This window comes from Dryobates pubescens, chromosome Z, assembly GCF_014839835.1.
Source record: "Dryobates pubescens isolate bDryPub1 chromosome Z, bDryPub1.pri, whole genome shotgun sequence".
NCBI classification, from domain to species: domain Eukaryota; kingdom Metazoa; phylum Chordata; class Aves; order Piciformes; family Picidae; genus Dryobates; species Dryobates pubescens.
The window spans coordinates 35,265,160-35,278,524 of record NC_071657.1 but is presented as its reverse complement, the minus strand read 5'-3'; the positions used below and the strand labels follow the sequence as shown (position 1 = coordinate 35,278,524).

Sequence of the window (13,365 nt, the reverse complement as noted above, 5' to 3'; positions counted from 1 at the left end):
ACAGCTCCAAATAGGCAAAATGAAGCTGTTGTCCTTTCAGGAAAGACATGTTGGACAGACAAGATGAACCTAAGTGTTTCTAATTGGATGTAAGAAATAAGGAGGTGTAGGAGTTACAATCTCATTTATCAGATGCAATTGCCCAGAATATTCAGTTATTTTTCATTCTTTATCTCTTATCTATGATATTTCTAATTAAATGTAAGAAAGAATCCCAGGTTTCATATTTCAGAAGACTTCTGATCTGCCTACTTGTGATTATTTGCATATTTCAGATATAAATGACTTCAAGACAAACAGTTGTCATTCAGGGCTGGTGTTTTTGTATGGCTTTTTTATGTTTGTTTCTCCTAAGCAAGTGAGAAGTCTTGTTATAAAGTGAATGTATTGTGTGGAAAACTTTAATTTATGAGGGCAAGTGTCCACTTTTAAGATACTTGTAGTTTGTGTGGCTCTATTACTTAGTCCCATATAGTGCTTTAAATGTTCATTTGATGAAGTCTGTCCTGTCCTCAAGTTCTCACTCTGCTGCATAAAGTAAGTAAAATGCAGAGCCAGTACTTGATTCAGTCTTAGGATTTTTTGTTGCCAAATGACATTGTCCTGGGCTTGAGTCCTACTGAGATATATGTATATCACATTCAAGTTCTAGTTCAGGTACGAAGGTTGAAAATGCAGGGATCCATGAATGCAAGGGGAGAAATGGCATGTTCTGTTACCTTTGCATGAGATACATCCACCACCATGGTAGACTTTTCAATTGGAGTTGTACGTAGTGGCAGCTTTTCAGATGAAGCTGTTGGGAGACTGCCTGGTTCCTTTGAACTCATTTACAGTTCTACCTCAGAACAATACTATTTTTTATACTTTTTTACGCTTTGCTATGTGGAGGTTTTGCCATTTGAACTGTCTGAAGCCTATTTTTGCCTTGGCATCCAATATCTAAAAAACACATTGAAACTGGTGCTTTTATGCATGACTTTTATTTTCTCTGCTTTCTGTGCTTAGTTTTGTGGAAGAAGGTCTTCCAATCATTATGAAAAATTAAAGGCATGGCTGCCAAGGATATGGCTTCGTCTTCCCTTTCCTGCTTGTGAAATTGCCCGAGAGATGAAGCAATAGTCACTTTTTTTTAGCACCACCCCCCGCCCCCAAAAGCAGTCAAAGTGATCACAGAGGTTATTTGTTTATCCAGATTTGTCTGCAAATTACCCATTTAAATATATGTGACTGAGGTTAATTTTGTTCAATAAACTTTGCATCACTGTTTAACTTTTGACTTAGGAAGCTGGCAATAATTTTTGAAGTTCTCTACTGGATTAACCTTCAGTTTATGCAAGGAGCTGAAAGAAAGCATAAAATATCAGTGGTCCTAGCACATCTTTTCAATATTTATAGTTGGCAATCTGAAGAACAGCATCTTAAAACTCATGTTTCATTTTGCTTCAAAGATAATGAAGGCAGGAGAAATACAGCAAATGTACTGTGATTGTGCTGTTCAAATTTACATATACAGAGGGGAAACCTGCAGCACCACTTGATGGACTGATCTTCCTGTTCTGTGTTGAGAGTTCATCAGTGCCTTTCATGGGCTAAATAATGATTCTAAATAAAATTTAAAATCCATATCCAGTTGAAGTCAGCATTAGACATAAAAATCAAATGAAAAATAGTTCATACTTTTGAGTATAATTTGAGAACTATGCTTTTAAATACATTTTCATATAGCATTGTTTATAGTTTACATTAGAAAAGTTGATCATTATGTAAAGGCAACATTATTGAAAATACATAGCAGTGGTATTTGATTAGGTATACAGAAAGCACATAGCAATGTGTAAGTAGCTAATCTCCTGAATGTTTAACATTTAAAACTCTTCTAATAAAGTAACTGCAAAATGGAAACAGAACAAAGAAACTGAGCTACTCTTATGCTTCTGTAAAGTGTCTATCATGACCTTTCAGCATCTGTTCAGCATTCTGCAGTGAACATAGACTGAAAAATTAAATACAAGTATTCACATTTATTTAATGTGGTTGTGCAGAGATTGTGTTGGGGTTTTCTTTTTTAAAGTAACAGCCACTTACATTTGAGGGAAACTTTATTTTGTGCTACCTACAAAAATTGATTTTTTTTTTCTTGGATTGGAATTTCTTTTTGATGATTTATACATATGTCAGGCAGAATATCCAATGGGATAATGGTATCTGCATAGTTCCAGCAGAAACATTATTTTCTATTTCTTTTCATTCATAGGACATGGAAGCATGCAGAAGATATCTTTGCTTCTCGTAGCCAGATGTACTGCATTATTTTCTTTCTGTAGCAAAACCGTTTCATAGGTATTTAGGTTTAGAGAATGAAAATGTTAACTGTCACTCTTGCTGATGACATTTTCTAGGAAAAAAAATTCTTGCTGTCTCCAGCTTAACTTAAAATTTGAGCTGAGTTAGATTTGTGTGGTATTTATATATTTTATAGTATTTATTTTGGTAAGTTTGGCCACACTTTTAGGATAATAGATATGCATCTGGTGTGTTAGCTTTTTATATATGTTTGTGTGTAGAAATCTGTTGGGAGGGAAGCTAAATGCCAGTGCTAGAATGTTTTTCTTAACTGTTGGCAACCGAGGAAGGACTGCTGTATCTTTTTTATTATTATTATTATTCTTTTTTTTTTTTTTTTAAATTGTGGGTTGTTTTTTTTAAATTTGAAAAAGTGTGAAAAAAGTGTCAAAAGATGTCCTATACATCTTCATAGTTGTTTGGGCTGTTATTTATAAATTATTCCTGTCACTCCATGAAATACAGTTGCCTAGAAATGTGACAATATATTAAGTAATAAAAATAGTGTATAGACCTTTTTGTACGTGCTGTACATATTTAAATGACCCCATGGGTCTCCCAAAGCAAACTTTCAACATTCCAAATCTTTTACCATGCATTTGCTACTGGCATGTGGCCACCCACCCACACAGTTTAGATGAAATAAATGAAATTTATTCTAGTTTACTCAAGTAGAAAGCCTTGTAAAACTTAAAGGTAGTCACCTTGCTTGTAGGGCTAAGCAAAGGAGTTTCTTAAAGTTTTGCAGGTTTATTTAATTCTGGAGGTCTGTGCACAGTTCCATACTTTCTTAAATTCTTACGTGTTCCTTTTTTGTTTTCCTTTGCAGATGGGGTTTATACAGATTAATGAGGACTTCATATTTATTGAGCCACTCAATCGCACTTTGACTGTGACAGGTCATGCACACAGGGTGTACAGACGAAAAAGATCCATAGAGGAGAAAATTACTGAAAAGCCGGCTTCTCAGAATCAGTACTGTGGTGTTGTTACAGGTAATATGCAAATCTCACAAAAAAGTTCAAATGTGGTGGACATGTTTTTAAGATGTGTAGATAGAAGTTAAAAAACCTCCCAACAAATGTGTATCTGATTGTTCTTATAGCAGTAACTAGGAACTTAAGGTGGACTTCAAGATGGTAGCTGAGGCTGCCCTTTCTCTTATCAGAAGAGAGAACTGTCCACTGGGAAGAAGACACTGCTTTGTAGTGTCCAGAAGGTAGAAACCTTCAGGTCTTTCTTTCTTTTTTTTTTTTTTTACTTCAACTGAATAATTACTTAATTAGAAGCATTAGCACAGTTCATCTCAGGTTCAGTTAATAATGTCTTGAACTTCCAAATGGGTCTAATGAATTGAAAGGAATTTTATGACAGTGCTCTTGTTCTATGACTGACACTTAGAAAAGCTGTAGGAAACAATCCTAACAGATCCATCTTGATGGTGGGTAGAGGAAGTTGTTGAAGTAGAAGGGTTTAAAAAAAAACAGTTTAAAATACAATGGTGACAGTCATTTTCAATGGAAATGGCATGACTGGCTTTTGTGAAAGGTGACATTCCGTTGGTCCAGCTTCTTAATAAACTCCTCGTCTTCAATGGATAGAGGACATACTGGTCAAACGACCTTAGCGTGAGCTCATGATGTTTTTAATAGTGTTGTGATAAATTATTTTTTCACACTAAAAAAAAACATAGGACACATTTTTAGGCTTTTTTTTCAGATCTCCTAATGTAATATAAATGAGATAGTGACAAAGTGGAAAAAAAACAGCAGAGCTACAGTGACATGGCTAGGAAGGCACTAGATTCTTTCAAAAAGATAAAGAAAGGTAAAGGAAGAATGCAGCTGCATTTTGTAAATATTTGGTCTGTGATTAGGCATCTATCTGCAGGTTCAAATCAAAGAAGAATTAGCAAAGAAAGGCTCTTTTTGTAGTTATTTAAAGGGACTAAGTCAACCATAGAATCATTAGGGTTGGAAAAGACTATAAGATCATCGAGCCCAACTAACAAGACCACTAAATTATATACTGAAGCACCACAGCTACACACTGCTTTAACACCACCAGGGCCATGACTCCACCATCTCCCTGGGCAGCCTGTTCCAGCGCCTCACCACTCTTTTCAGTAAAGAAAATTTTCATAATATTTTCATAATATCCAGTCTAAAACTCCACTGGCACCACTTAAGTCCTACTGCTAGTTACTTGGGAGAGGAGACATACACCTGCCCCAGTACAGCTTCCTTTCAGGTAGTTGTAGGGACCACTGTAACTTCCTCCAGCCGGCTCTGTATTTCTCTTCTATGTGTTGTATACATTGTCACTACTTATCTAAAAGTGTGACTTTCTATAACAACATAAGTAGTTATGTAAAGTAAAGCTGGTTATTCTTATTGGTGATTAGTGAGAGCATGCATGTCAACATGTGTTTGTGAGTGAGAGAAAGAAAGAAAATTAAAATTATGCATTGTTTGTACATTGGGAAACGGGAGATGGGCATCAGATAAACAGCAAACCATGCCGTGTGAAGATGAGAAAAGATGAAAGTTTTTCTATAAGGACATTGTTTTTCTGTCATGTTCACTACCAGTTATCTCTTCTTTTATGCTCTAAAATGGGAAAGTCAGTTTATTCTCTTATGCCTAAGGATCTAACTCTGTGCAAATAATCTGTGAACAGAGATTCAACTTTGTGCTTAAAAGAAGGTTCATTATGTCTCCTACCAGCTTGAAATTTCAAAACAAGCTGTGCATAACTGATTAGCACCTTATTGCCAGAGGGATGTAAATATCTAGAGTTTCTGACTGATGTTACGTTCTAGAAGAGCAATCCCTCCCTCTGCTGTTACAGGTTAGTTCACTAAACAGGGCTGCAGCAAGTTACATACATAAAAGACCCATCTGCTAAGAGCAATTTGCTGGTGTGTCACACCTTTAGCTGATACTGCAAAAACATTCATGGTGCAGGCACAGTCTTAAAGATGGGTTGAAGCAAGAAAAAGAAGCCTTTACAGTAGTATTTGAGCATTTTAAGTCAAATCCTAAACTAGGATTTGAACAAAAAGACAAAACAGATTAGCATACAGGCGTCTCTGATACTTGGGCTATGCACAGCTGCCTTTTTTGTAGCTTTCTGACACAGAAAAGTCTGTATCTTGCCAATATGGCAACTTTTCAGCAGTATGGATGTTGTCATACAACAGGATCTCTTGCTTCTACAGTACTTGTGTGTCAGATTAGGTACTGTGGGAGAGGTATCTATGCTGCTGGTTTCAAGCCAAATTGACCTCAAAGACTGGCTACCTATCGAGAAGATGTGTACTGCCAGTAATGATTTGCAATTGTTAGAAGTAATGAACATCTGTGCTGGAAGTGGTGAAGGATCACTGTTGGAAGTAATAGTTTTTCATGCAGAATTAGAAGAGGCAAGGAAGATATTGTTTGTTGTCTGCTACTTTTGTAGCCTGGATTGAAAGATGCTATACAGCCAAACTTGTTTGGTGAGAACAAAGAACTTGTTTTTTTAAATGGGGTGTATTTTTCTTATTAATTAGGGGAGGGAGAGAGTTGCGCCAACAGAAGCAGATGCTTTCTGGATTTGTGAGATTGTGTGTGAATATCCCTTTATTGAACATGTTTGTGATTTATTTATGTAAGACAGCCAGCTACACATCCACAGACCTCAAACTCCACCCCTTGCTTTAGCACCTGGACCATGAAACTACAAAGCAACCAGTTCACAAGTGTGTTACAGAGAAAATAAGAGGAAAGCAGTTCTCATTAGAGTGAAAGCCACACTGTAAGGCTAATCTTTTTTCACTTTACCTAATCTGAAGCACTTGTTCCATGCTGAAGTTGTAAAAAAATAATTCTCAAATAGTCGTTCCTTTTCACACAGAAGACTAGTGATCAAGAGCTCTTTTCCAGGAATGTGGCAGATCTGATTTTTGAATCCCTTCTGTATTTGGGAGAATGGAAGCCTTCTCTTCACAGTTCTTGCAATAAACAATGCTGTTAGTTATGAGCATATTGTCCTTCCCCTCCTATGGTGATGCCATCTTGTAGGAAAAAGCCTGCAAGTTTCACTGGATCAAAAGTCTGACTTTATGGAATGTAGACTGGGATTAATCTGGGAGATCTGTGATGGTTCTTTCTCTACAGCCTGGTTCCACTTGATAAGCATTAAATAAAATGCATAAACAACCGTGGTCACAGGTCTAGATCTGTAAGTTTGCACTAGATGGAGATTGGTGCTGCTTTGGGGTACTGATGTCCATTTCTTAGGTCATAAACCAGTTGCCAGTCTTCATTCAAACATTTAAATCCCTATCCAAACTATAGTAGAGGTGTAGCTTGTGGCTTCTTAAGCTCCTGGTTATTACCTCCCTATCCAGAATACTGCAATTTCTGTATGTCTAGGATGCCCATTCTCTTTTCCCCAGGAAAAGAAACTCTGGGGCACGAGGGTGATTGCTTTGTAGTCTGGGTCTCATGTGGATGTACTCAGGGAAATGCTGTTGTGCCTGAGGACTTGGAATTGGACAGGAGTCATGTAGTCATAACCTCATCTTCATTTTGGCTGATAATTGTGCTACCTGTGGTTATAGTTGTTGGATATGAGTCTCTTTAATTCTTATGGGGGGTTTTGTTTGTTTATGTGGTTGGTTGGGATGTTTTCTGCAGGGGGTGAGGTGGGAAACAACATTTATTGGTTTGTTAACACTTGTTATTTTCTCCAATGTCAGATGCACTTGCTACAGTATTTCTAGTTTCCTTGCTGGAGTACTGGAGTATTGCTAGCTTTCCTTTCTGTCAACTGAGTTTTGTATTTTCTGTAGCTGCACAAAACCTGGAGGCACAGAACCCTTCTGTAACATCTTGTAATTTTCCAATGTAATTAAATTTCTAAGATTAATGTATGCATCTTTAACCCCAAGAAGCATTTTTCCAGTTAGTCTGACTTTTATCTTGCTAGGACATGCATTACTGATGTAGGCATGGTGTTTTGCAGGAGTTATAGTCTCTCACATAATGTACCTTTAGTAATGAGCAGGTCTTTGTAATTTTGACTTATTTATGAGTACACAAAAATACAAATGGCTTTGCGTAAAGTTTCTTTTGCCTGTTATCTGGCAGTAATCTTGGTGGCTGTTTGAATACTGCTGGTACAAAAATTACTAATTCTGCTCATTTGAAGTTTTTAGGGAAGAGCTATAGTTTTAGCACAAATAAGTTTTAATCTGATGGGGAATTGTGCCAGCAATTTGGAAAAGGTTGGCTGGCCAAGAACAGATTGTCCTTTGGTTTATTAACCCAGCAGATATCTGAGGCAAATAATAGCTATTGCCCCTTGCCTCCAGCTTGTTTATTGAGATTTGCAGTCTTCTCATCAACTACAATCCCAAAAGACAGAAGTTTAAAAAGCATAGGGAACTGCAGTGACTTAGTTTTTAATACAGTCCTAGGAGACTGCAGTAACTTTACTGTTTAATATAATTCTGGAGTTCATTGTGGGCTGGTTATTGTCAGTACTGAATACAAATGCACCGCTGGCTAAAACTTCTAGAGAGGTGTGTTGGACTTTTCTAACAGCCATCCTAATACAAAATTTAAAGTTTTCAACCATTAGGTACTGTTTTTTACAGAGTGAACAATGAATAAACTGTGTTAGTAGAAACTGCACTGGAATCAATCATTGCTCCTAGGAGAAAGGCAATTTGACTAGATGACTTATGAAAGATTTTTTTTAACCCAAATGAGTTTAGCATGTAAACTTAGATCTGTAGCTTACTCTTACAGTGTTAGATGTTTGCATGGTAAGTCATAGTTGTTATAACATATTGGGTGTGGGGATTTTGGCACAAATCCTGACACTGAGGTTTCATTGAAAATTTTTCTCGAAAGAGTGATGAAAAAAGACATAATGTTTTATAAACTAGGTTGTAGATCTACACTTAGCAAACACAAGTAAAATCAGACACTAGCTGTACATGCAAGGCTCAGCCAGTGTCTAAAGGATCAAAATGGGAGAAATTAAAACTAATTTTGGATAGTTTATGAACTTGTAAATTGTTTCTATTTCCAGGGATTCAAACACCAAGTGTTTATTTCTGGAGGAAAAAATACTTTTTTTTTTGGTGTAGTAAAATTGTGTGTTTATTAGTGTTATTAAGTCTTGCATTTTTACCAGTTGTACAGGAATTAGTAAGCCTTTCTGTAGCAGGATGGACTAAATCACTCAAATATATATTTTTTAACAAAAGACTACAGAAAAAGATAGACAACCTGCTTTAAGCATGGGTACTTTATACTTTCAAAAGTGTATCTCCACATTGTATTAAGTCACAGATTCTTATTCCATTGGCATCTTGTATGTTAAAGTTAATTTGTGAGTTCTGTGACTTTTAATGCATAATTTTAGCACTTCCCTGAGGAGGGACTTTTTTTTTTTTTTTTTTTTTTTTTGAGAGTAGTTATCTGTTACAAAATGAGCTGCAGGAACTATCTTCAAAATTTCTTAATATTTAATTGTTTCCAGAACATGTGTTAATAATTGTCATTTCAACCATCACTTTAGCTGCAGACAGAAAGCCCAGTATTCTGTTGTGGAAGCTGAAAAAGATTTCATTCGATTTCAGTGACTTCAATGAGACCAGTCACAGAAGCTTTATGTCCTCTCAAAGGGATCTAGCAGAGTTTGGCAAATGCAACAGGGAGTTAAATTTCGTATTTTATTTTAAAGATAATTATTTTAAAAATCATTGCTAACTACTGTTTGAATATCTGACAACCTTCTGGCTTGAACTGTTTCTGTGTAAATAGTTTTTCTATTCCTGTATATATACTGTAGTAGTAATGGGGATTTTGTTGTGTTTTCAGAGAGGAAACTTAAAAAGCACTAAGTTCTAGCTCACAGCAATTGTAGCATGGTTTTGATCTGGACCTTTCTGTAGGTCTAGAGGCCTGTTTCCAGGGTTTGGTTTTGTTTTTGTTTTACTTTAGCTGCTTGTAGAGACAGCAGCACTGACTTTGAAGTCATTAGCAAAACTTCACATTTTTGTTTCCAGCTAACATATGTCCTGCATATAATTTCTGTCATTCATCCAAAATACTCTTTCATCCTTGCAAATCACTTAATAATTCCATGTATTTTCTTAATATTGAATTTGTAACAATATAGATGTATTTGCTGTCTTTTATCCTAAAATACAATTACATCACATTTTGACTTCTGTGTGATTTATGAAGACAGGCAGAAAATACTTCTACAGCCTCAGACTATTTTCCTGTCAAATACAACATGAACGTATTATTTTTCTGCAAACCAAACTGGGTAGTATATACATGTATGTAAATATGTTACAATGAGTGATACAAAGTACCTAACTGACTTTATTTCAGCATTTTTATAAAATGCCTGTTATTTTGGTGTGAACTAACATTATTATTACAGACCTTCAGTTTGAGCCTTAGCATTAGTAGGGCTAAGTAAGCATGTATTAGAGTTCACAGCTATTTACATTCCTCATAGTCAGAATTGTACCATAATGACAGGTAGCAAATCCTGGGAGTGTTGTGTGAGTCATTTGAAGGATGAGATTGTTAAGCAGTCTTTTGTGTTACAGATAAAAGAAAATCCAAGAATCAAAAAATACCAGAAAATGGAAGAGGAAAACGATACTCGTCCAAGTTACCTCAGGAGTACAATATAGAAACTGTTGTGGTGGCAGACCCAGCTATGGTTTCATATCATGGAACAGATGCTGCCAGAAGATTTATTCTAACTATCTTAAACATGGTAGGAAATTTAAAATTAATGTTGGCATTTTTCCATCAATGCAAGCACTGCAGGCTGTGCTCTTTTTTATTATTCTGACTAAGCATCTGTAATGGACAGTCAGTACATGACCGTCAGCAGACTGTGAAGACTTACTCCATATGTTTTGCAGCATAAAATCATGGTGCTACAGACTTGTCTGCACTGTCTGGTCTTACTTCTTCAGGGAAGCTAGAAAGTGGAGGCAGAACAAGATGATATTTTGGTTAGAAGGCCACAGTATTCCTAATAAGGTTGGGTCACTGGAAGATTTCTCATGAAGTATACTTTCTATGAAAAGATGACATTGCTTTTGCTAAGAGGTGTGTGATCATTAGCACCTGAAAAATACCTGAAGAATAATGTACTCAATTACATCCCTTCCCACCCTATCTGGAGCTGTACTGCACTCATTTGGTGCAGTAAAGCACCCTCTTTAATTTATACCAGGAAATATTGCTCTAAAGAAGAATATAAGATGTCCTGGCTCAGATCACTTGAGCCATAATCCTGGATTTGAATGAATAGGAATTGTTGTGTGAATAGTATTATATGCATGTGTAAGTATTTGGAGAAACAAGCTACAGTTTATAAAGTGGTGATGGTCATTGCAGGGAAGAGTTCTTTTTTGTGCTCCCAGAATGAATACTGCCTAAACTCTTGTTTTCCCATCAGATTAAACAGTCACAGAAGAATATGAGAAATGTTATAGGTCCTTTGAGGTTCTGTTATTTTTGTCAGTTGTGTGCTGCGTGCAATAAAAGCAGATACTTTTATTTACTGGTGTTTTTTTTTTAAATATATTAGGTTTTTAACCTTTTCCAACACAAGAGCCTTGGGCTACAAGTAAATCTTCGGGTGACAAAGCTTGTCCTTCTTCATGAGACTCCAGTAAGTGTATATTGTCTCTGTCTTAGCCTGTAATGCTACTTAGCTTACTGCTAACAATATTCACTGACTCAAATGGCTGACAAATTTTCTCAGCTACCTTTTGTCCATAAGTTAGTTATTTATGCTGCTGGCTAACTCAGTAAAGATTAAATGTCTCCTAATTTATGTACTGCATATACTGAGATTTTTATGTGTTTTCAGGTGACAGTCAAAGTTTCCTTGTGGAAATCAGCTAGCTCTTATCAGCTAGTTCTTATCAAAATCTGCTTGTGCTCTGTTTTTTATGCATTTGTATAGCTCAATACAAAAATCATCTCCCTAATCCCCAGTGGACAGTAGAACTAATGTTCTTTATCAGCCAATGCCCCGAAGAGAAAAAGAAACTGTGACATAGCAGCATTCTTGCATTTCACCTTTCAGGCATCATTTCAAATACTGTTCTTTTGTTCTGGGGGAAGCCGAGTCAGCTGATAGCTTGACTGCGACTTTCTATTGACCTGTTGTTTATGTATCATATTTCAGGTCAATATAAACTTGATTTCTTGTTTTTTCTAAAAAAATAATGTGGAAATCCCTTCATATTTTAGTTAATTATAAGAGATTGACTTATCTATGTTTCTAATTATGGTTCTTTCTTTAGTGTCCTCTGAAGTCTCATTTCATGTTCAAATTCTTGATCTTTATGTCATTAAATTTCACTGTGGACAGTGAAAAGTAAGCAAATCAATGAACCAAGTTTGGATGAGCAGATCCAAAGTGTGCCTCTCAGTATACTATCTTCACCTTCATTTAACATGAGGAAGAGATGGTCTGTGCTTCTGAAGCTCATGTCATTCTACTATGACTATATTGTGCCATAAAAAGGAGAGTATTTTTGCTAAGTAAAAAAAAAAATACTAAAAAATTCTCAATTCTATCTACAGAATCTTAATTCTAATTGTTTTTTATTTCCAGACAGATATGTATATTGGACATCATGGGGAAAAAATGCTGGATAGCTTTTGCAAATGGCAATATGAAGAATTTGGCAAGAAGAATGATATACATTTAGAGATGTCAACAAGCTGGGGAGAGGACCTGTCTTCAGTGGATGCAGCCATACTGATCACAAGGTAAAAACAAAACAAACAAACAAACAAACAAACAAGATGGTTGCCTGATACAAACATAGATCAAAGGAACTGACAGGTTACCACCAGAGTTAGGATTAATTTTTGCAGCGAGAAAGAGTGGCTTCTTTGCAGAACTCAAAAGTGGTGGTAAAAAGATGGTTCAAAAAGTAATAGTTCCCAGATGGTAAACATCTGAAATGGTCACTCTCTTGTTTCTTCTTTCACTATAAAGCTGAGGCCATAGTTTGGATGCCTCTCTTCATGTGCTTTTTAAGAGACCGCACAGATAGACCTGTGGATACTTTCATTCAAAACATGAAAGCATACTTAGACCATCCAGGAATAGATCATTGTGATGTTAGACACGTTACTGAGTTATGCTTCCCTTTAATGGATCTAGAGCTATTATGTTTCACTGTGTGCAGTATGCATCATATAAATATTACATGCTCTCTAGCCACAGGGATATGAGCCTGGATCTGCAGTTCCTTAAGAATCAGTCAATTAGCACATTCAGAAGGAAATATGCCTCCAGCTCGCCTCTTTCCTCCCAGGCACATGCTGTCGTGGTTGAGGTTGTAAGTGTCATGCAGGGGAATCCATCTTGATGTTCAGACAGAATAGTGTCATTATCCAGGGAAGAGGACACAATGATGTTTCAGCTGGTCTAGAGGTGGACTTGGTGCTGTTTTTGAGGTGGATCTTGGACAGAATGAACTTGCAGAGTTCCCTTCCAAAGCTAATACCTGAGATTTGTTATATGGGAATGAATCCTCTTTTGCTGTACCATGCTAGTTGGCGGCATAGCATCCTAAAACTGTGTGTAACCTTCAAAGTGAAGTGTAACCCTATACCATGTATTCACAGCAATCTCTACTAGGAGCTGTATGCATTTTAAAAAATCAATTTGCATTCTGAATATTCCAATATCTAAAATGTATTTAAAATGTATTAATAAAAAAATTGTTTCACAAAATTTCCTTGTTTTGGAGAGCCAGTCACATACAGGAAGCAGGAAGTGAAGGAGTCCAAATTGTTGGTACTTTCACTATTCAGTCTCTTACCTGTTCTTAGAAAAGCCCATATTCATGTCACCTTATGCCATCCTGTTTCATGGATTGTTGGGGCCTTGAGGGGACAAATCAGCTTTTGTTACACATTTATACATTAGCTAATCAGTAGTCTTTCTCACAGGCTCTTC

At 36.3% G+C, this 13,365-nt stretch overlaps 1 protein-coding gene across 1 annotated transcript in view; it reads left to right on the top strand.

The window, feature by feature from the left end:
• ADAMTS19 (ADAM metallopeptidase with thrombospondin type 1 motif 19) overlaps window positions 1-13,365 on the top strand; it is a 143,252-nt gene that overhangs the window by 35,571 nt on the left and 94,316 nt on the right. The window contains exons 3-6 of the mRNA XM_054178660.1: window positions 3,176-3,341; window positions 9,971-10,143; window positions 10,969-11,052; window positions 12,007-12,164. Of these exons, the coding sequence (XP_054034635.1) occupies window positions 3,176-3,341; window positions 9,971-10,143; window positions 10,969-11,052; window positions 12,007-12,164 (581 nt within the window). The remainder of the gene's footprint in view (window positions 1-3,175; window positions 3,342-9,970; window positions 10,144-10,968; window positions 11,053-12,006; window positions 12,165-13,365) is intronic.